The sequence below is a fragment of the Mytilus galloprovincialis genome, chromosome 1, assembly GCF_965363235.1.
Source record: "Mytilus galloprovincialis chromosome 1, xbMytGall1.hap1.1, whole genome shotgun sequence".
NCBI classification, from domain to species: domain Eukaryota; kingdom Metazoa; phylum Mollusca; class Bivalvia; order Mytilida; family Mytilidae; genus Mytilus; species Mytilus galloprovincialis.
The window spans coordinates 76,815,175-76,839,965 of NC_134838.1; the positions used below are offsets into that span (position 1 = coordinate 76,815,175).

A 24,791-nucleotide genomic window follows, 5' to 3' on the forward strand; every position below is an offset into this window, starting at 1 on the left:
AAGATAACATATAAATTTGTACATAAATAAAATTTTATATTTTTCTGACGTGACTTTCATATTTAGGTTCAAAATGGTATTTTATGTGACAGATAATTTCTTTTAATTCAAAGACAATTTTATTTAGAACGGAACCGGATATTGTTGCTCATGGTAACTATGACTCGGTTATAAACCGGGAGTTTGACGATGTTTTCTAGATTTTATGATATTTAAACACTCAATCGTATAATTTCAATGATTTCAAGAAGAGTAAGTTTACTAATTTAGTTGTTCATTTCACCCAAATAGCTGTCATAAATAGAATAAATCGAAAAAACTCACAACTTCTTGTTAAGCATCTTTTTGCCACAAGCACTTGTCTCTGACTCTGTCTTTTAAAGATAAACCTTTTTATAGGTATCTTTGTGTATTCTAACCTATAGAAATGCATGATTTTTTTTTTGACGAGAGACTTGCATCACAAACCAATGACCAGCTTCTGTTGCGATACATTCTTGAATGTTGTACTGTTGTACCACTGTCCCAGGTTAGGGGGAGGGTTGGGAACCCACTAACATGTTTAACCCGGCCACATTATGTGTGTATGTGTCTGTCCCAAGTCAGGAGCCAGTTATTCAATTGTTGTTGTATGTTTATGTGTTACTTATTTGTTTTTATGTTTTTTTTATAAGGCCGTTAGTTTTCTCGTTTGCATTGTTTTACATTGTCATTTCGGGCCTTTTTTAGCTGACTATGCGGTATGGGCTTTGCTTATTGTTGAAGGCTGACGGTTACCTATAATTGTTATTTTCTGTGTCATTTTGGTCTCTTGTGGAGAGCTGTCTCATTAGCAATCAATGAATCATACCACATCTTCTTTTATATATTTTAAGATAACTTACAATGTGAGAGGGATGCATCCTTTAGGAATACAGTTAACTGTTTTGTGACAGAAATTTTGCTACTGTTACTCAGTTAGTGACAAATGTAATATGAGGCAGGTGTTACCTGAAAAAGGTATCAATTAATTTTTTTTCCCTCCTCAAATATTTTAATGTTAAAAAAGAATCAAAAATACCGTAATGTTTATGATGTTGGTCACTTTTACTCAAAAACTCATGCCAAACGAGACTGGAAGAAAGAAAAAAAATAGATTTCTGCGCAAATGTGGGAAATTAAAAAGTGAGAAAAAAAGTTAACGATTTGGAGTTTATTAGTACATTGAAAATTGTATTTTTTTTCTTTTAATGATTTTTCTACTGTTTTAGCGGGCTATGTCCCCTTATTACATGAATTGACATTCATCAAATCTCATTTTATTGTAACAGTTATTGTCAAATGCAGCAAAATGTTTATTGTTAACATTATTTTAAATTTAAGAAATAACAAATATTTTACTGTCATAAGTAAAGAAGCCAGACCGGGTACCCCAATATCCCTACCCTCATATGAGGCTGTCTGTAAAAGGACACCCTTTCAACTGAGCCCATTTTAAAATTGGCTCTACAAACTTGGACTACTAGAAGAATTATGATTAAAGATGCCGTTTACTTTATTTCAATTGTATTATCAGTTTAACTAAATAATTTTAAACTTTTTACAAGAAATAAATAATTTTTAACATTTTACAGGAAATAAATAATTTTTAACATTTTACATGAAATAAACAATTTTTAACATTTCAGACATTGTCAGACTTAATATATGAAATATATAATTTTTAACATTTACCTGAAATAATAATTTTGAACATTTACCTGAAATGATAATTTTGAACATTTAACAAGAACTAAATAAAAAGTATGTTATCAAGCAACAAAAAAAGGAAAGAAATGTAGTTAATATAAATAAAAATTACAATTATTTTTCTTGTCTTTAATTGTTTTTAATTATTAAGTATCTGCACATACAATGTACATGACTCAATATTTGATTTAACTGGTCATGTAATAATAACGCTAACTGGTCATGTGATAATAACGCTATAGTGCAATGTGTACTGCTACATCTTAATTTTGTCACTATTGATCTAATTACTGAATACTGGCAAAGTGTTTTGTTGACAACTTTTACAATAAAGTTGTTAGAAATTCAAAATAAAAAAAAATATTGAAAAAAAACCATGTTGAAAACATAATCTACAAAACATTGGCTGCATTCGTTTATTTAATTTCTGTTTAAAAATACATGTAAGTTTGTCATTATTTGAGTTTTCTCCAGAATCCCAGAAAACAGTGTTGAAGTGTTTTCATTAGTTATTGTAAATGCTTGTGATCTTTTTCTATGAAAATCATATCTATTTGATAGTTTTTTTTTTGCAACAATTCAAAATTTCTCAAAACAAGTGGGCCAACCATGTGTTTATTGAAAAAAAAAAGTTTATAGATAAATCAATCCATATGATATACATGAACATGTAGATATTGCTTGACTAATATTTTTATTCATTTAACATCTCCCTTTGGAGCAAATTTAATGTGATTGCATTTTGGTGTGTTCATTTTGGCAGAAACTGTACATCTGTACCTGTGTACATGTATGTACGTTGAAAATACAAATTCTGGCTTTTACTCAAAAGGATTTTTTTTAACATGTACTGTACATGTATGCAAAAAAAATCATCAAAAAAAAACGAAAACTGAAAGAGTATTATCGCCTACTCTTGTTAATCCATCTACCATATCATATTGGAGTTTTATCTGAATCTGATGTTACATTTACCTGCAAAGCTCTAGAAGGTTATTGCTTTTTTTTTCAACAACGTAAGCAAATGGATTGTCAGCTATAATGTCAGTTGCTTTGTCTTCCTTCAATCCAATTTTTAGGATTCTCTTAGTTAATTCCACCTTGCTACATGTACATTGGGGGAGTGATTTATGAGCATTATGTCTGCCAAAAATAACAATTCAGTACCTATGGTCTGACAATTTTTAATACATGATGGCCTGTCACAAATGCTGCTGATTTCAATAAAGTTAATGTTGAGACATCATGAAAATAATTGTTACGTGTTTCTCTTTTTTCCATTTTCTTGTGCAGCAGTATCCAACCAAAAGCTTGCTATAACAAGGTTCTAAGAGCACATTTTGATTTTGCCCTCTGAATTAGGGGATGTTTTTTTTCATTGTTCATAGTATTATACATGTTATATATACCTTGTTGCTTAAGCTGCACCTGCACTGTTTATATTGTGTATTTTTCCTTCTATGACATATGGTCACGGCAGATTTAACTTTTGCAGCTTAGGAAATATTGTCCATGATAAATTGGAAAATGGCACTTTTTTTCAATTAATGGTTTTTAAAATTTAATATGTTGTTACTGATGGATAAAATTGGGGTTAAGTTTGATATTGACTGTTTTTTTCAAGTTTGTTTTTATTTGCCTTTCTGGTCCTTTTATATTTGAAATGACCTTTCTCAATAAGTTAACAAATGATTCTACCAATGCTTTCTAAGTTGTTGCTGATGACAAATTTGAGATCAAGTGTGACATTGACTGTTTTACTTTAATACAGTCGTGGCCATGGGTTGCTGTAATTTTGACAGGCTTTTGTTCTACATTTATTTGTATTCTACACAGTTGGATAATTCAAGATTGATAATTTTATATATAGTGTTTCAATAATTTATATAGTAGTTAGGATTACATTAGAATTATCTCCCTTTATACATCTGACTGACTCTTTGGCCAAGTTCGGATGGAACTAGAGTTCTGACTAGAGTTCCATATGAACGGTAAATAATTTTGAAGAGTAAGGTCTCTAGATTACCGGAAGTACAAGGCCCCTACTCTGAATATGTTTACATTCAAATTTGATTGGATTGACGTCATAACATCCGGGATATCGAGTCGATCTCTAGGAACCCTGCCTCAACCAGGGTTCCTCGAGTGTTAATGGCGGAAAAGCTTTATCCAATCATAACAGGTGTTATATATGACCATGTCAATTCAATCTACTCTAGATATCCATCCGAACTTGGCCTATAATGATAAGAAGATGTGCAAATTAGTGAATCAGTTTTATTTATCTTTTCTGTTGATTACAGGCTGGGGATGAGTATTTTGATTAGGTAAATAGCAGTTTATATAAATCTGTATGTCTGTACTGTCATGATTTATAACATTCATTTCTAAAATTACATGCTGAAAAATTTCTAAAGTAAGGTTCCAACTCCCTCATCATGGCCTCATGCAAGTTGACTTGAATTATGGGACTTTTATCATCAAAACTAGGGAAACAATATTTTTTACAATTGGTGGTTTAGCAGGTTCTTGCTTGTTAATGTGTACCATGCACTTTATCAAGAAGTATCAGTAAGATAACAGAGGTAAAAGGCAGAATTTTTATTAGAAACTATGGTTTTCTGGGATTTTAAGCTTAGATGGGGAAATTATTTTTAGGACCATGCCATTGAACAATAACTGACTTTCGATGAAGTTGATACAATTGTTGACAATCTCTAGAGACACGATATAAATAAATAACCTCATTTAAGTTTTCCAGTTGTATTTAAAATGTTTTACAAAAGAATATTCCTCAATATTCACCAATGAGAAAACAAAAATTTAGTAGTAAAGTAAAAAAATAATTATAGTACATGTACTTTAGATATTAAAGGAATTTAAATAAATTAATAAATGGATGAATCATTATTCATTGATATTACAAAAATTAATTAAACTTGTGTCATGATTGAAAAATCTATCAAAGAAGATACTTATAACATGCTTGCCTTGCATTAATACATTTTGTTCATGTACACAAATGTATATAATTATTACAGCCCAGTCAGCATTGGTATTTTATTTTCTTAAAACCACAAATGTGAAAATGTTTTTGTGACAAACATGCATATTAAAGAATCAAGATAATACTATTTATTATATTGATCAGACATTTCAAAGCTAGATTATGTTGTCAAATGAGGTTTTCTAACTCTATACAAAATATATACATGTATATACAATGTTTAAGACACACAGTGATCTGCCAAAAGAATTATTGAAAATTCTTTTATGCAGTTTCTTTATTTTCTATCATGAACTTGTTATGTTTTAATCCAATTTTTTTATCCAAGGGGATCATTTTTTCTTTAACTAAATACTTTTTTAAATCTGTCCAGAAACGAGAAAACTTAGTATAATACTTTTTCAAATCAAATATTTTGATTTTTTTTTTTCTTTCATAAAGACACGTTTCATAACAACACGTTCCCCTATCAAGATCTTTTGTCTGTTTGTTTCAGTCCATTACTTAGCATTTAAAGCAAATTAGAAACAACGTTTGTGTTAACCCACCGCAGATAAAAATATTGACTGGTGTCTTTTGTATAAAAATGGGCCCTTTAACATTGTCACATATTGTTGAAAAGGTGTTAGCATTATAACAGGTACGTGGTCGTGAAAAATCATTTAACAATGTATAAACTTCTTGAGGTTATTTTTGTGTTATAATTAGATGTTGATATTGTCATCCATGTAATTTTTATTTAAATTGATCTTTAAAAATTAATTTAAATTGCTATGATTTTTAATTGGTATAGATAATCGAACAAATTTGAAAGTTGACATGTTTGAACTAAAAGCTGTGATTTTAATGTATATTTAATATCTCTGTACATAAGCCAAGTTATTAAAGGATAGTATCATATTGTTAAGGTTGGTTGTTAAAAGGTATTTACGATATCAGTAGCATGTTTATCTAGGTTATTGAAATTTTTATAGATGTTGAAAATTGATTGTTAAATGTTGAACCTCTTATGATTGATAGAAATATGACTTTACAAATTTTAATGGAAAATTTAACAGAAAGGCTGACGTCTTTTATTTCTTCACAAAAATAGGATCTATAAAAGTCAAAATGGATGTGTACAATAGTATTGCTAAGATATTGTAAAGATATAGTTTGGTTGGTAACCAATGGATGCTTATTTATGGTTATTATTAAAAGCTTCATACATGTATCCTTCTGATTTTGTAGGCTTTAGTTCATGTCTGATGTGAATTTATGTCCTCAAATCAATTTTCAATACATTTACAAGTACAATTGTATTTATAATGCAATAAGGATGACAAGACCCACTGTGTAAACGGAATCCGAGTCAAGCTCAAAAAGAAAGGAATAACTGAGGATCGTTTCATGTTATCAGAATGCACATTAATGATACCAGATTAATCAAAAATATTGTTTGAATCTTCTTTGCAACTGGGATATATTGACTTTTGGTGGAACATAATTATATTTCAATTTTGGTAATGAATTCCTTAATTAATTTCTGTTGAATGATTTGAGTTGTCAATTTGCTGTTCTCAAAGAAATATCAATGATCATTACTAGAAATAAATATGCATTGTTAGAAATAAGCAACCCTGTCGTCAAAACAAATCTAATTTCAATTGCATGATGGCAAATAAATTGTCTCCTCTATCTATGGTAAAACACATTTTATTTGATTCCAAATAAAAAGTTGATTTCAAAACAGTTCTTTTGTGAATTGGTTAGATTAGTTTTGAAGGCAAATATTAATATGTTGTGTACTCTTGCATATGGGATAATAGATTTTATTGTATGTTCAATTTTGATTCATCTTTCAATAATATCTTTAGCATAACTAGTATTTTATTTTTCATTTCAGCATATATGACGGTAGCCATATTGGCTTTTGACATTTGATATTGTGTAAACCAAGATGTAAAATTGATGGTCTTGACAACAGACCAAGTGTTCAATGCATATCCCGTCTGACACAGCAGTCAAAGGAACAATGGTAAGAATTGGTCTTTTTTATATACCTGCAAAATGTTAAATATATATATAAAAAAAATTGTGGTACATGTACATGTATGATTGAAAAAATAAGCTATATATACTCTAGTAGATACATGTCATGCATGTAGTGATCTGATATTTGTATATTTATTGGTGAGTAATTGAAAATTCAGTTATTGAAAATTCAGTATTTGAAAATTGAGTAATTAAAAATTATAAGCTATTTTACTTAATTTTTGCTAATGTATAATGGACAATAATTTTATACTTCCGTTAGAAAATTGACCTGGTATTTACATTGTACCTTGGTCTCAACAGGGAAAGCAGGTCTAGCAACTGCTTCACTCCATACATTTGCCTTGACATCATCCTGTTCAAAACACCTTGGATAAAAACTTTTGTCAAAGATTTTTTGGCTTCTATAGAAAGAAATGCATTTATATTTGGTTTGGGCTTGGCTATGTTCACCTGTTGCTATCAAGCAATTTTCACAAATTTTATAACACTCAATTTCAAGGAAAATTTTGCAAACCTTTTTTTAATTTCTATGGAAGGAATGATTTTATATTAGGCCTGAGGGAATGTTATGTTGTATCTAGATGAAATTGAAATGAACAATTATGAATGATTCTCATTTCATACATTTTATCAATTAGATCTCCATTAAGGTATAAAACCACTAATTCATAGCCCCATTGCTTTCTATGTTAAATTTTGCAATTTCAAGCATTTATGGCTACTTTGTCTTAAGTTCAAATAAAGTGGCAGTTATTTCATGTCAAAACTGTACCTTACCCTGGCTTGTACTGAAAGAATCAACATACCTTTAATTGCATATTAAAGCATACTGGTTCCCGGAAGTTTGATAGTACAAAAACAGGAACTTCTGATCTAAACAACAAGCCAAATGTGCCCTCCTCAAGGTTGGCAAAAAAGCGGTCAATACTAGTATTGACCATGCCAGTGGTAAATACCGGTAATTACCGGGAAATACTGGCAAATACTGGGAAATACCGGGAAATACTGGTCGATTGTAATTTTGAGTGGTCATTACTATATAAACCATTCTTTACCTGGTCAATTGTTATTACTTTTAATAATTAAATATAGAAAGTGTTCAAATCATTTTTAATGCTTTCAATTCTATTTCTATTGTAAATTCAAACAGTGATCTATATTGATTAATGTGTAGTAAAAGATAAAAACTTTTTGTCCCTGTTTCAAAATTTCCATTTCCAGCATGAAGAAGGTTTTGTCACAGTTAAATAGACAGGAAATAATTTATTATTTAAGGGAGTCTTCAAATATCACTTTTATTACTTTCAACCCATGTACTGTCAACTTTTATTGGGGGCTGTTGTTTTAGTAATTAATTTTTCACACCTAGCAATGTCAGGTGATATGTAAAAAGACCCATGTAACATCATTTACCTGTAGTTTTATTTACCTTTAATTTTAATTACCTGTAAAGTCATATATTTTGAATAAAAAATATACATGATATCTATATTGATTTATAAATGTTGAAATAATATGTAAATTTTATATATGTCTTAAGTATACAATATCATAATTCATAATAATTAAATTTTAAATCAGTATGAATAAGTGTTATAAATGAATAAAACATATCAAATTCATTAATTTTATAAGCTGACACATGCATAAAAATTAAAGTTAAAGTATATTTAACTTTTTATCAAGTTTTTACTTCAATTAATTGTAAAAACAACCATGAAAATTTCAATTGACCAGTATTTGCCAGTATTGACCACTTTGGGAGTATTGTCCGGGGCGGTAAATACCGGTAAATACCACTGGTAAATACCGGGGGTGGTATTTACCGCCCAACCTTGGCCCTCCTATTAGAATTTTCTATACTTCTTTATTATTCAAGTAAAACTTTCAACAAGGGTTCTACAGTGATCCCAAGTCCCCAAGCTTTCATTTGATACTAAAACTACCCAAATATTCCCACTAAATGACAATGGTATAGCTATGCGTAGGAACTATTTTGTTTCAAATATGTACTACTTTCTTGTATGCTCTTTCCAACCGGCCCTGAATTAGTGGTTCTATACTTTAATGTTAAACACTATGCAATAACGGGTAATTCAACCTGCTTAGTGACTTGTTTTAGTTTTTTAAAAATTGCAAATGCAGCTTTATTTGTCAAAAAGTGAGAAAACTTTGTTATACTTCAATCAAATACCTTTTTTTGTTTCAGCCGGGGAAGAAAAAGGGTGGTGGAAAAAAATCGGGTAAAAAATCAGGTAAAAAGTCTGGAAAGAAAAGTGGCAAAAAATCAGCACGAGCCTCAGCCAAATCAGGAAAGAGTGAAAAAGAAGGACCCCCAGATATAATGAGTGGACCTGCTATGGAGAATTTATATTTTATTGCACATGATGCACCAGATGCATTAGAAAAACGCGGCTTTGGTTGGCCTGAGGCACCAAAGGGTAAAAAAGGAAAAAAAGGAAAAAAGAAAAAGAAGTGAAGAATTGGAATTCAGGCTTCCTGACCACAAGTCAATAAATAGTGCCACAATTTTTTTCTCTCAAGAAAATGCAACATTATGTTATTAGAGCTTTAAATGACTGTTTAATGAATATGTATATGTGATTGAACATGTTGAATGTCTGTGCTATTTTTGTCTTGGATGTTTACCACGGCTGAATAGGTAATGGGTACTATAACTACACAATGTCATCTATAATGCCAAATTCAGTCATAGCATTTTGCCTGCCATTATTGTTATAGTTTTTTGTAGACGTTCATATTTATTTACAAAATTTGTTATGTTTAAATGAATGTGTTGGTATGTTTTATAATAGATTGTGCGTGTATGTGTTCTCATTCAGAATATGGTTGTTTGACTGATTTATATTTGTGAATCTCATGCTAAATCTCAAAATTAGAAAACAACAAATATTAGAATCTAGTCATAGGAGAGTTTTTAACAAGAATTTATCATTGCAGTTAATACTAATATCAAAGTTTGAAAATATATTCTATATGCCAAATCATTTTATGCTAGATAAAAGATAGTTTTGTATGCATAATTAGTATGACAAGGGCATAAAATATGTAGATTCTACATGTTCCTGCAAAATAAAGACATAAGTGTCCAAAGTTTCAGATTACCAGTGACATCATACATGAAATGTTTCTTTTTTTTTAAAGTTTAACTTGAGAAATTAGATGCATAGTTAATGGAGATTCCGTACATGTATTTAATAAACAAACATTGTTAATACACTAAAACAATAACACTCAATTTAAATACACAATTAATAAAAATTATGCACCTTTGTATGAAACATGAACAAGTTATATTTGATAAAAAAATAATAATATTGTGCCTGCAGAGTTGAAAACAACGAAACAATTTACTTAAATGGCCTTTTGAAATGTGAAATCTTCTTTTCTACCTTTTAAGTTTTGTTTTACACTGTCTTTAGTCTTTTAAAAGAATTGTTTTGTTAATAAGTAATTAATACTGTAGTATTATATAGCTCAAATATTATCTTGCCTTTTGTTCTAGTTGATATGTTGTTTGATTGATTTTTAATAAGTTCAAATTTGAAATGAAATTTAACTCAATTTGAAATTATGAGGGGTGTCTCTTTAGTCATGTTTGATTTATGTTTCTTTTGAAATTTTTTCGTATATATCTTTCCAAATATTTTAAATATTTATTAATTGATTATTTCCGATTTAATTTAATGAATGTTTGAAGAATGTAAGTATTGCTACAACAAAGCTAAAACTGTGATGTTTGAATTATCTCCCTTTTTATGATATTTTATTTCAATGGGCATGTTGATCCTTTGAAGTAAAAATCAAATGAAAATACTAAATTTTGACTTCACTTGTGTTTAAATTAAAGTTATTTGCACTGAAAATATTACATCACTATGATGTTTGAATTATCTCCCTTTTGATGATATTTTATTTCAATGGGCATGTTGATCCTTTGAAGTAAAAATCAAATGAAAATACTAAATTTTGACTTCACTTTTGTTTAAATTAAAGTTATTTGCACTGAGAATATTTCAACACTTTGAGAATAAGTTTATACTATACAACATTGAAGTTCTGACTATTAAGAAATCTGTTCGCCAAAGAATATCATTTAAAAGCCTTTGATATTGACAAATTATTAATTTACACAGCATTTCACATATGCCAAATTGAAATCAATAATATTTTATACAGAAGTGTCCTTTAAATGTGATCTCTAGGTGTTGATTTTAGGTTTTACACGGTAACACTTAGTTATTTTAAAATGCTGCATAGTTTGTTAGGGCAACCACATGTAAACTCTCGAAACCATTTATATTACATATTATATACATTTTGTATTTTTGTTTTCTTTTGATTAATATAAGATATGGTGTGAATAGAAAAATATGTAAACTTCTGTAACATTTTATTTTCATTACATTTAGGTGTTCTGTTTTAAAAAAGTTCCATTTTGGAGTTTAATTCTTTGTCATATTTAAATCCATTTGTTTTGTGATTACTAGTTCTCTGTGTGCCAATTCATGGACAGGAAAGACAGTTATTACATATTTATTTCAAATTTAGGGGAAAAATACAATTTTTTTTAGAATACAAACTATATCATTTTTGCTTTTGTCAAAGGCAATATTAAAAACTTAACATAGAAATACTGGTTTTTCTCAGCAGTATTCTGTGAAGGTGTAAGAATGGTGAAAAAAGGGATCAATGGAAGTCCAAATAGTGCTTTATTGAAAAGTTAGCAAGATTGTTTTTCCTGCCCATGATTGTTTATTTGTTAATTAATTATTTTTGGAGCAGGGAAATATTACAAGTGTTCTTTACTAGATATTTATATGATGTAAAAGAAAATATTTTTTATACATCTTATTGTTACATCTCATGTGATATCCGTGAATAACAAATAGTAGAAACTATTTATTGCCAAATAAAAATATGAAAAAAATGTGGCTTTCAATTAATAAGTGAGTTACTTTTAACAAAGCTGAGATGAGAATCTTTTCCTAAGATATAAGAAGATGTGGTATGAGTGCCAATGCAACAACTCTCCATCCAAGTCACACTTTGTAAAAAGTAAACCATTATAGCTCAAAGTATGGCTTTCAACATGGAGCCTTGGCTTACATCGAACAGTAAGCTATAATGGGCCTAAAAAAATAATAATGTAATACCATTCAAATTTCAAACAGAAAAAACCAATGTTTTATTCTATATATAGTTAAATTAGTCTTTCCCAAAAACCTAATTTCTTTTTCGAGTTATTCCTTGATAGGTCTAATGAAGAAATCAGCTTTGTTGTCATTTTGAAATATCATTAATTAGAATATGCAGAAAAAGTCAGAAAAAAAACCATTTCATCCACTGACCCACCAACATATATATCTTAACGAAACATCTAGTGTAGGATTTTAGAGCAAAAAGTAGAGTATATTTTAATCCTTATCAGGTCATTAGCTCTCCATACTTTTTAAGATGAGAATTCAAAGATTGCTTACCAAGCAATTTACCATCAGCTCATACTGTTTGTATAATAAATTGGTGCAAAATGAGGTTAATAGCTCATCACACACCAATCTTAGTAAGAGTAAGATTGATGGCTTACCAAACAAATCACCTTTAGAAATTGGGTAAATTGCTACCAATATGATGCTGTGATAAGAATCACACACCATCTAAGTAAGGTCAGGATTGCTTTATAAACAATTCACCATAGTACACTGTCCTTCAAAGTTGGTATGATGATAAGTGATTGCTCACCACACACTGTTCTTGGTAAGCTAATGGTCAATTGCTCATCTTCACCATACACAGTAATTGGTATAAAGAAGACGATAGATTGCTCACCAAATAATTCACCATACACTGTCTTTGGTAAGACTAGGATAGATTGCTCCCCAAACAGTTCACTAACAACTACCCTTTGTAGGTGAGATGAAGTTATATATTTCAACAAACACTGCCTTTGGAAAGATTGTTGGTGAATACTATAATATATTGTCATTGAAGATGAGGATACATTGCTCACCAAACAACTCGCCATTCACCATCCTTAGTAATACTGGTGGTGATTTCTCACGAAAAAGCAACACGAATTGTCCCAAGTAAGATGAAGACATTGCTCACCAAAAAATTCACCATACTCTGGGTGCATGACGTGAGGGTTGATTGTATACCGGAAAGTTCATCATACATGTCTGCAGTAAGATTACACTTAATTGCTCTTCATACGTTGTCTTTTGTAAAATTAGGATTTAGGATTGCTCACTAAAATCTGTTTCGAACAGACGATGGCCGATTGCTTTACCAAACAGATAAGCGCATTTACAAACATTTAACAAAACCTCATGTATTCGTGACTGTCAAGTCTTTTATAAGTTTTGTACAAAGAATTTGGTTTTAATTTTATTTTCTTTTTGGTTTCTATTGATTCTCACTGTGAGAGTTATGTGATTGCTTCTTTCAAAGTCCATTTATTTGTTTTCGTTTTCAATGTTTACTAAAATACACTTTTGCTCTGTACGAGAAACAGATAAACCTCGTATTTTATAAAGTCTTAGCAGCCTATTGCATTGAGTGGGTAGGTAAAGGTAATATATTTTGTTAGCTTGCTTGCTAGCTGAACCGTGAAGTCATTATAGATTAGGAAAACAACCCTCCTTTATAGAATATAAAAAAAAGAAGTTGTGTATAATTACCAACAAGACAACTCTCCACAAGAGACCAAAAATGACACAAAATTTAACAACTATAGGTCACCATACGGCCTTCAACAATGAGCAAAGCCCATACGACATAGTCAGCTATAAAAGGCCCCGAAATGACAATGTAAAACAATTCAAACGAGAAAACTAACGGCCTCATTGATGAATAAAAAATAAACGAAAAACAAATATGTAACAAATAAACAAACGACAACCACCGAAGTACAGGCCCCTGACTTAGAACAGGCCCTTACTTACATAATGTGGCGGGGTTAAACATGTTAGCGGGATCCCAAAACTCTCATAACCTGACCGGGGCAGTGGTATAACAGTACAACGAACTATAAAAAATCAGTTGAAAAAGGTTCAACTCATCAGATGGATAAAACAAGAGTGCACATGATGAAATATCTCGCCTTCTATACTAATCATTGATATTATGTTGATAGTCCTAAGTATAAAGCTAAGCTTTATTACAACTGTCACATAAACTTAACATTAACCAAGATAACTAAACAAAGACCAATGAACCTTGAAAATGAGGTCAAGGTCAGATGAACCATGCCAGGCAGACATGTACAGCTAACAATGCTTCTATACAACATATATAGTTGACCCATTACTTATAGTTTAAGAAAAATAGACCAAAACACAAAAACTTAACACTGTGCAATGAACCGTGAAAATGAGGTCACGGTCAAATAAAACCTGACATAAAGATCATAAAATATTTCCATACACCAAATATATAGTTAACCTATGGCATACAGTATTAGATAAAAAGACCGAAACTCAAAACCTTAACTTTGACCACTCAACCATGAAAATGAGGCCAAGGTCTCATGACATCTGCCCGCTGGACATGTACACCTTACAATCATTCCATACAACAAATATAGTAGACCTATTGCATAAAGTATGAGAAAAATAGACCAAAACACAAAACTATAACCACTGAACCATGAAAATGAGGTCAAGGTCAGATGACACCTGCCAGTTGGACATGTACACCTTACAGTCCTTCCATACAACGAATATACTAGCCCTATTGCTTATAGTATCTGAGATATGGACTTGACCACCAAAACTTAACCTTGTTCACTGATCCATGAAATGAGGTCGAGGTCAAGTGAAAATTATCTGACAGACACGAGGACCTTGCAAGGTACGCACATATAAAATATAGTTATCCTATTACTTATAATAAGAGAGAATTCAACATTACAAAAAATTTGAACTTTTTTTTCAAGTGGTCACTGAACCATGAAAATGAGGTCAAGGACATTGGACATGTGACTGACGGAAACTTCGTAACATGAAGCATCTATATACAAAGTATGAAGCATCCAGGTCTTCCATCTTCTAAAATATAAAGCTTTAAAGAAGTGAGCTAACGCCGCCGCCGCTGCAGGATCACTATCCCTATGTCGAGCTTTCTGCAACAAAAGTTGCAGGGTCGACAAAAACTAGTCTGACTGACAGATAGCCAATGTATCTGTCTATAGGAGTGGGCTTTTTCGAAAGGAGGATAGTTTACCTTACCTTATCCTGCAAATAGGTGCTCTACTATACAGATACAGCCCCACAGATATCGATATGCTGTATCTGTATACTATACAGATATCGCTTTAAAGCTCCGCCCACTGCCGGACTGAGTATTGTAGATAAAGATCTCTAACAAATTCACATTGCACACTTAACACGATATAGTAAAAATGTATCGTGAATCACAAACTGTAGATAAGGATCTCTAACAAATTCACAGAGCACACTTGCTATGGTAAATTCACATTGCACACTTTACGTTGTATAACATCATGAATCTCCTTCTATAACTACGAATCTCTAACAAATTCACAGTGAAAACTTTACATGGTATAATATCGAGAATCTCAAACTGTAGATAAAGATCTCTAACAAATTCACATTGCACACTTTATATGGTATAAAATCGTGAATCTGAAACTGTAGATAAAGATCTCTAACAAATTCACATTGGACACTTTATATGGTATAATATCGTGAATCTACTTCTATAACTACGGATCTCTAACAAATTCACAGTGCAAACTTTACATGGTATAATATCGAGAATCTCAAACTGTAGATAAAGATCTCTAACAAATTCACAGTGCAAACTTTATATTGTATAATATCGTGAATCTCAAACTGTAGATAAAGATCTCTAACAAATTCACATTTGACACTTTATATGGTATAATATCGTGAATCTACTCCTATAACTACGGATCTCTAACAAATTCACAGTGCACACTTTATATTGTATAATATCGTGAATCTCAAACTGTAGATAAAGATCTCTAACCAATTCACATTGGACACTTTATATGGTATAATATCGTGAATCTACTTCTATAACTACGGATCTTTAACAAATTCACAGTGCAAACTTTACATGGTATATTATCGAGAATCTCAAACTGTAGATAAAGATCTCTAACAAATTCACATTGCACACTTTACGTGGTATGATATCACGAATATTCTTCTATAACTAAGGCTCTCTAACAAATTCACAGTGCACACTTTACATGGTATACTATCGTGAGTCTCAAACTGTAGATAAAGATCTCTAACAAATTCACAGAGCACACTGTATATGGTATAACATTGTGAATCTGAAACTGTACATGAAGATATCTAACAAATTCACATTGCTCACTGTATATGGTATAATATCGTGAATCTCCTTCTATAACTAAGGATCTCTAACACATTCATGGTGCACACATTATATGGTATAACATCGTGAATCTGAAACTGTAGATAAAGATCTCTAACAAATTCACATTGGACACTTTATATGGTATAATATCGTGAATCTACTTCTATAACTACGGATCTCTAACAAATTCACAGTGCAAACTTTACATGGTATAAGATCGAGAATCTAAAACTGTAAATAAAGATCTCTAACAAATTCACAGTGTAAACTTTATATTGTATAATACCGTGAATCTCAAACTGTAGATAAAGATCTCTAACAAATTCACATTTGACACTTTATATGGGATAATATCGTGAATCTACTCCTATAACTACGGATCTCTAACAAATTCACAGTGCACACTTTATATTGTATAATATCGTGAATCTCAAACTGTAGATAAAGATCTCTAACCAATTCACATTGGACACTTTATATGGTATAATATCGTGAATCTACTTCTATAACTACGGATCTTTAACAAATTCACAGTGCAAACTTTACATGGTATATTATCGAGAATCTCAAACTGTAGATAAAGATCTCTAACAAATTCACATTGCACACTTTACGTGGTATGATATCACGAATATTCTTCTATAACTAAGGCTCTCTAACAAATTCACAGTGCACACTTTACATGGTATACTATCGTGAGTCTCAAACTGTAGATAAAGATCTCTAACAAATTCACAGAGCACACTGTATATGGTATAATATTGTGAATCTGAAACTGTAGATGAAGATCTCTAACAAATTCACATTGCTCACTGTATATGGTATAATATCGTGAATCTCCTTCTATAACTAAGGATCTCTAACACATTCATAGTGCACACATTATATGGTATAATATCGTGAATCTCCTTCTATAACTACGGATCTATAACAAATTCACAGTGTACACTTTACATGGTATAAAATCGTGAATCTCAAACCGTAGATAAAGATCTCTAACAAATTCACAGTGCACACTTTATATTGTATAATATCGTGAATCTCAAACTGTAAATAAAAATCTCAACAAATTCACATTGCACACTTTACGTGGTATAATATCGTGAATCTCCTTCTATAACTACGGATATCTAACAAATTCAAAGTGCACACTTTACATTGTATAATATCGTGAATCTCAAACTGTAGATAAGGATCTCTAACAAATTCACCGTGCACACTTTATATGGTTTAAAATCTTGAATCTCAAACTGTAGATGAAGATCTCTAACAAGGTCACAGTGCACACTTTACGTGGTATAATATCGTGAATCTCAATAGAGAAAATGATCTCTAACAAATTCACATTGCACACTTTACATGATATAATTTCGTGAATCTCAAACTGTAGATAAGGATCTTTAACAAATTCACAGTGCACACTTTACATGGTATAACATCGTGAATCTCAAACCGTAGATAAGGATCTCTGACAAATTCAAAGTGCACGATTTATATGGTGTAATATCGTGAATCTCAAACTGTAAATGAAGATCTCTAACAAATTTACAGTGCACACTTTACATGATATAACATCGTGAATCTCAAACTGTATATAAAGATTTTTTAACAAATTCACAGAGCACACTTTATATGGTATACTATTGTGACTCTCAAACTGAAGATGAAGATTTTTTAACTAATTCATAATGCATATTCAACATGGTATAATATCGTAAATCTCCAACTATAATTTAGGATCTCTAACAAATTCACAGTTCACACTTTACATGGTATAATACTGCGAATCTCCTACTATAACAAAGCATCTCTAACAAATTCACAGTAAACACTTTATATGGTATAAAATCGAGAATCTCAAACTGTAGATAAAGATCTCTAACAAGTTCATAGTGCACACTTCACATGGTATAATATCGAAAATCTCGTACAATAACTAAGGTTCCCTTACAAATTCACAGTGCACACTTTACATGGTATGATCTCGTGAATCTCCCTCTATAACTAAGAATCTCTAACAAATTCACAGTACAAACTTGATATCGTATAATATCGTGAATCTCAAACTGTAGATAAAGATATCTAACAAATTCTCTTTGGACACTTTATATGGTATAAAATCGTGAATCTCAAACTGTACAAAACATCTCTAACAAATTCACACTCCACACTTTACATGGCATAATATTGTGAATCTCCTACTATATATAAGGATCTCTAACAAATTCACAGTGCACACTTTACGGTGTATAATATCGTGAATCTCCTACTATAACTACGAATCTCTAACAAATTCACAGTGCACACTTTACATGGTATAATATCGTGAATTTACTACTGTGACTAAGGATCTCTAACAAATTAAGATCGCACACTTTACATGGTATATTATCGTGAAACTCCAAAAAAGAAACGATAGTTTCAAACTGTAACTAAGGATGCACATGGGTGATCTCTAACAAGTTCACAGTGAAAACTTTACATTATATATATATAGTAACTATAATTTTCAATCTGTAACTAAGGATGCACATCGGCGATCTCTAACAAGTTCACAGTGAAAACTTTACATTATATATATATAGTAACTATAATTTTCAATCTGTAACTAAGGATGCACATCGGCGATCTCTAACAAGTTCACAGTGAAAACTTTACATAATATAAATAGTAACGATAATTTTCAAACTGTAACTAAGGATGCACATGGGCGATCTCTAACAAGTTCACAGTGAAAACTTTACATTATATATATATAGTAACTATAATTTTCAATCTGTAACTAAGGATGCACATGGGCGATCTCTAACAAGTTCACAGTGAAAACTTTACATAATATAAATAGTAACTATAATTTTCAATCTGTAACTAAGGATGCACATAGGCGATCTCTAACAAGTTCACAGTGAAAACTTTACATAATATAGATAGTAACTATAATTTTCAATCTGTAACTAAGGATGCACATGGGCGATCTCTAACAAGTTCACAGTGAAAACTTTACATAATATAAATAGTAACGATAGTTTCAATCTGTAACTAAGGATGCACATGGGTGATCTCTAACAAATTCACAGTGAAAACTTTACATAATATAAATAGTAACTATAATTTTCAATCTGTAACTAAGGATACACATCGGCGGTCTCTAACAAGTTCACAGTGAAAACTTTACATAATATAAATAGTAACTATAATTTTCAATCTGTAACTAAGGATGCACATCGGCGATCTCTAACAAGTTCACAGTGAAAACTTTACATAATATAAATAGTAACGATAGTTTCAATCTGTAACTAAGGATGCACATGGGTGATCTCTAACAAATTCACAGTGAAAACTTTACATAATATAAATAGTAACTATAATTTTCAATCTGTAACTAAGGATGCACATAGGCGATCTCTAACAAGTTCACAGTGAAAACTTTACATAATATAAATAGTAACTATAATTTTCAATCTGTAACTAAGGATGCACAGGGTCGATCTCTAACAAGTTCACAGTGAAAACTTTACATAATATATATGTAGGACTCGGAGGTGCGATGGGGACGCTGAAGTGCGATGGTCACGCTGAAGTGCGATGGTCCACGCCGAAGTACGATGGTCCTTTCGCTGAAGTGCGATGGTTTGGCTTGACGTTCGAATATTGTGACGTTTTATAATATAACGTTTTTAAAAATACAACATTGATTTGCAAGCAGGATGATATGATTTTGTAGATGAAGGTTTCATGCTCACAAAGGAAATGAAAGGAAAAAGAAAATAACGAACGATTTAAGGCGAAGTGTATGTAATTAAACTACACAATGGATTTTTTTGAAATTTTACATGTAGATTCTACTTGCAAAAATAAATCGGAAAATAAAATAAAAAAAGGGGGTAACCGTTTTCGTTTTTGAGATACGAGCTGTTGAAGTTAACAGCATCATACACCAAAATTACAAAGGATATATAGGGAAAATCGTGAAATTCGGCAGGAATTGTTACATTTCCAAGATTTTCTATTATATTAGACAATCGATTTTTTTTTAAATCTATGAGACGATTCTAAAATGTCTGAGGAATCGATTGGTGCAAAGAAAGTCCTTAGCAACCGTGCTACTTTTCAAGCTATATCCTGTTAAAGTTGAATTTTGCGTGTAAAAAAACAAAAAACAACGACAAACGTTATTGACGTCGCTGCAACAGTTACGACGCTTCATATAGTTCTATACTTGTATGAAATATATACCGTTTTGTTGGAGTTCATGTTGCTCGGTCTTTAGTTCTTTATGTTACGTTTTGTGTACTATTGTATTGTATTTGTCTATTATATTCGGGTGCATGCGGAGATCGCCAAGCTAGAAAACGGTTGACATTTTCTTCATTATGAACTAGAACTATTTTCGACCTTGGTGCCTTATTTTTGTTAAAATCTAAACACTGCGACGTGACCGGCTAGACCCAGACCGGCTAGTAATCGTTGTATAACTTTACACGTCTGAAGACGAATATTTGCGTGAAACATTTTTGTATGATTTTTATTTCTGGAAATCAATCTGAAATCTACAACAGTCCTTTTCCGAAAGTCGGGCTGGACCTTTACTTTTATGTGCATTCGGGATTTACACAAATTGTAACCCGAATAATTCAGTCGTATTATTCAGCTGATGTACGAATGCTACATTTCTCGTGTGGGAGAAAATCGGACACGGAAAGGGCTTGAATTATTCGAGTTACTCAAATTGAAACTCGGGAATATATTTCTCGGGAATATATTTCTAACTGTTCGGAATTCGCGGAAACAAATGATTGTTTTTCGCATTACGGTATTGAATCAATATGAGTCAGAGATACCAATTATTTCTTTTAACAAATTCGAATACCAGTCAGTTTATAGGACCTCAGTTTGAAATAGGGGCGGCAATCCATTCATTTTATCCAATCAATTGGAAAGGGGGCCGGGGGGGGGGGGTAACATTGATAGCCAAAAAGCCTTGAAAAACGTTGAATGTAAAATATATGAACTCCAAAGTCTCATATTATAAGACTAGTAAACCACAGTCTTCTCAATTCTTGTATGATCATGAACTAGGTGAAAACCTAGAGCTAACCGAGTGCGAGATCCTCATGGATAATCATCGAGGTCGTTAAACACCCCTTGCAGTAAACTTGGGTTAAATTTAAAAAAAAAATTAAATGTAATAGTCGGAACACATTTCACCTCTCATTTCACTAAATATTAAATTGCAGTTACAAGTATCACAAAACTTCCCTGACCTCTTTTCTTTAACCATAATAGAGGGAGGAGGGAAGGAGGGATCCAGATCCCGAAATCCCGGGCTTAAAAACACGAAATCCCGAGGTCCCGAATTTGAAATAAATTAAATCCCGAAAGGGTCAATTCCGAAATCCCGAGCTTATAAACACTTGATCCCGGAGTTCCGATAAAGGTCCTACCCTCCCCCTCCCCCGTAATTCTATATTCTATTCATTCATAATCTTGAATTGAGACTTGATACTTCAAAATTACATTCTCTAATTTTGAATGCTGCACACAGGCACAATAAAAGAAAACAGATATCGCTATATATCTCTTCGAAATTGGAATTTGTGAAAGAAGAAATGACATGTTATATTTTATCTTACATGTGTACTTTCAATTTCAATATGGTTCTAAATTTAGTTTTCCCATAAATTGCGGACGGAATAGAAGACACCCTGTTTATTTTCTGCACATGTAGAAAAAGTTGAAAACTGGGAGTTGAATGAAATAATTTTTACTTATTTTAAGATAAATGTTAGAGTGAGACAATTTTTAAGTTACTAAGTAATTTTTGGGGCATAATTTGTTTATTTTTTGTTTGTTTTCCGTCTTTGTTCTTCCTACTTGTAAGTGTTGCACTAGTGGTCAAATTATTCTCTTGGTATCGTCTGATATCTTATATGAATATAAATCATGTCCTTAAATTTTCAATTGCACAAAATACGAAGTTCAACATTTCAACGTCTTTTTAATTAAACAATTAAATTCACACGTTTTTCATTAATGAGGGGGGGCAAGGGGTTTAACTGTTATGTTGTTATGGGGTAATTTAATTCTTTGTTATCTGTTTTTCTGAAAATATATTTACTGTTAGCTGTTATTGTCTCATTCCTTGTTAGCTGTTATAGGACTATTATTTTTATTGTTATCTGTTATTGTGAGATTGTATTTGCTGTTAACTGTTATTGAAATTTGGAATGTTACCATTTTGGCAGCCAATCTTCAGTAGGAATTGAAGAAAATTGAACATTGTGATTTGGATGGAGAGTTGTCTCATTGACACACATACCACATCTTCTTATTATCACTATTGGGGTCTTTCCACTAGTAATATGGAGGTCACGTATTTGCAGAAGGATTCCAGTAACATACATCACATAAACATATTTAAAAACAGTCGGGTCCAGTATACATTATTATTATTTTTTGTAATAAATTCCATTGTCTGTGAACATATTTTAGATGTATAATTTTGTACAAATTATAATTTGTACAAAAAAGGTACAAATTATAGTTTGTATTTTGACTTTGTACACATTTTTTGTACAAATTATAGTTTGTTTTTTTACTTTGTACACATTTTTCTTACAAATTATAATTTGTGTTTTGACTTTGTACACATTTTTTGTACAAATTATGATTTATAGAAATAACAATGTGTATAAAATTTGACTAAAATTTACTTATAACTTTTACAATAACTTATTATATGGATTTTGTTATAAAAAAAAAGCATTGATACACCGTATATAATTTTAATTAAATCACCAAATGATAAACGTTATGTTGTACTGTTACACCACTGTCCAAGGTTAAGGAAGACTTAATTGGCACCAACCAACATGCTTAACCCCGCCATATTCTGTATGTGCCTGTCCCAAGTCAGGAACCTGTAATTCTGTGGTTGTTTTTGTTCATTATTTTGTAGATAAATTCGGATGTTAATTTCTCGTTTGAATTGTTTTTCGTTTGTCATTTCAAGGCCTTTTATATTTGACTATGCAGTATTGCCTTGCTCATAGTCTAAGGGGTTATGGTGAGCTATAGTTGTTAATTTCTGTGTCTTTTTTTCTCTTTTGGAGAGTTGTCTCATTGGCAATCATACCACACCTCCTTTTATACTTGTTTACAAAATACAAAAATAGAATATTTGTATCATTTGTTTGAGCATGTGAGTGAAATATTGCCTGTGGGAATTACACAGCATTGACTTCGTTTGCCTTTAGCATTCACATTTAGAAGTGCTACTCCTCCTCATATTTATTACATGAAAGAGAACCCTGACTATCATTTTTTAAAAGCTTTTTCAACTGGTTCACATAGTGAAAAGTGAAGCTCACAACTGTCGCTGCAAATAATAATGTGTCTTTAACAGCTTCAATTTAATTTCTCGACAAAATGTCCTGTAAATAAGTGAATATATATGTGTTTGTTTAGTTATAAGGCCTAGCTAGATCCATGCAACCAGTTATATAATAAGATCTACTGTATTGGTCCTGGGCCGGACTGATTTTAAGATTTCATTTACTGTTATCTGTTATTGACCCTTTTCAATTCCTTGTTATCTGTTATAAGCCAAATCAATTGACTGTTTTGCTGTTATTTGAACCCCCCTTGCCCCCCCTCATTAATTATTTGTAACCTATTTAAAACTTTACGTTGAGTACTGTGTTTTTCGTTCAAGACTACGGCTTTTTAAATCGATATTGTTGGGTCAATTCAGGTTTTATTTTAATTAATTTGATATCAATAGAAGAAACAATGTTACATGTTTATTTGTTTATAATTTTGTTGTGAGGCGTTTTTTCTTTCTGATGATATCATAAACACGAAATGCCTTCTCCTACGCGTCTAAAACCAAACAAAACCAGTGTTTTTAAGTCAGACTGCACACAGAACAACGTACAGAATGCTGTGATTTCTAGTTGGAGTTATTTAGATAATTTCTATGAGGTTTAAGACAGCACAGGCGTGCTTGTTGGATTCATTATAGACCGCAGAAAGTAGTTTCTCTTTCGTGTGTCCTTTCTTGGAGTAAGGGAGATAACTTGCGTAACTAACGACGAACGTTTTAAATCCCGTATTCCGCTAGAGGCGTGCAATTACGTACACTTCGCCTTAAGTCCCAAACTGATTTGAGCATAACATGTCGATGTTACAAAAATATTTTTAACCATGCCAGGCAGCAAAATAAGGAGAGCAACGGGGCTGAAAGATGAATTTGGTCAGCGAATGGGTTATCCTATGTTCGGAATAATGTCGCACGATAATGATTTAACTGAAATAAAGTATACTGATATAATTTTAAATATTGATGTTAAATTATCATTAAGTAACAAAGCTTCACGTGATTTTATGTGGACAATTTAATTAAAAAAAAATAATTGAGAGTATTAGCAATGTTTTTGTTAATGTTGTTTAATCCCGAGATAAATCTTGATTTCGTAAAAACACCGTCGTTCTAGTCTTTTTTATTACCGTTACAGTGATTATTGCCTGAAACAAAGTACGCCGAAATTACCCTGACTGCTCCCTACGTGTACTTCCTAAAATAATAAATAGGAAAAATTGTTGTTATCAATTTCTAAGTTTTGTC

The 24,791-nt window shown here is 31.3% G+C and overlaps 2 protein-coding genes across 3 annotated transcripts in view; one reads left to right on the forward strand and one right to left on the reverse strand.

Annotated features, from left to right (window-relative positions):
• The window catches only part of LOC143084830 (uncharacterized), a 138,752-nt gene that overhangs the window by 45,203 nt on the left and 68,758 nt on the right, over window positions 1-24,791 (reverse strand). The gene's annotated exons all lie outside the window — the stretch shown is intronic.
• On the forward strand, window positions 118-11,345 carry LOC143084578 (uncharacterized). 2 transcript variants are annotated; one of them, XM_076260827.1, is made up of 3 exons: window positions 118-252; window positions 6,621-6,752; window positions 8,982-11,345. In XM_076260827.1, exons 2-3 carry the CDS (start codon window positions 6,714-6,716, stop codon window positions 9,249-9,251), a joined length of 309 nt encoding a protein of 102 aa, XP_076116942.1. In that variant the 5' UTR covers window positions 118-252; window positions 6,621-6,713; the 3' UTR covers window positions 9,252-11,345. The 2 variants fall into 2 exon arrangements, with proteins under 2 accessions (XP_076116942.1, XP_076116944.1); XM_076260829.1 differs by lacking the exon at window positions 118-252 and adding an exon at window positions 5,351-5,375.

Excerpts from the sequence above, each read along its gene's own strand:
- LOC143084578 (XM_076260827.1), top strand. The coding sequence starts at position 6,714 with ATGCATATCCCGTCTGACACAGCAGTCAAAGGAACAATG. Across the intron at positions 6,753-8,981 it reads CAGCAGTCAAAGGAACAATG|CCGGGGAAGAAAAAGGGTGG; the intron begins GTAAGAATTGGT and ends TTTTTGTTTCAG.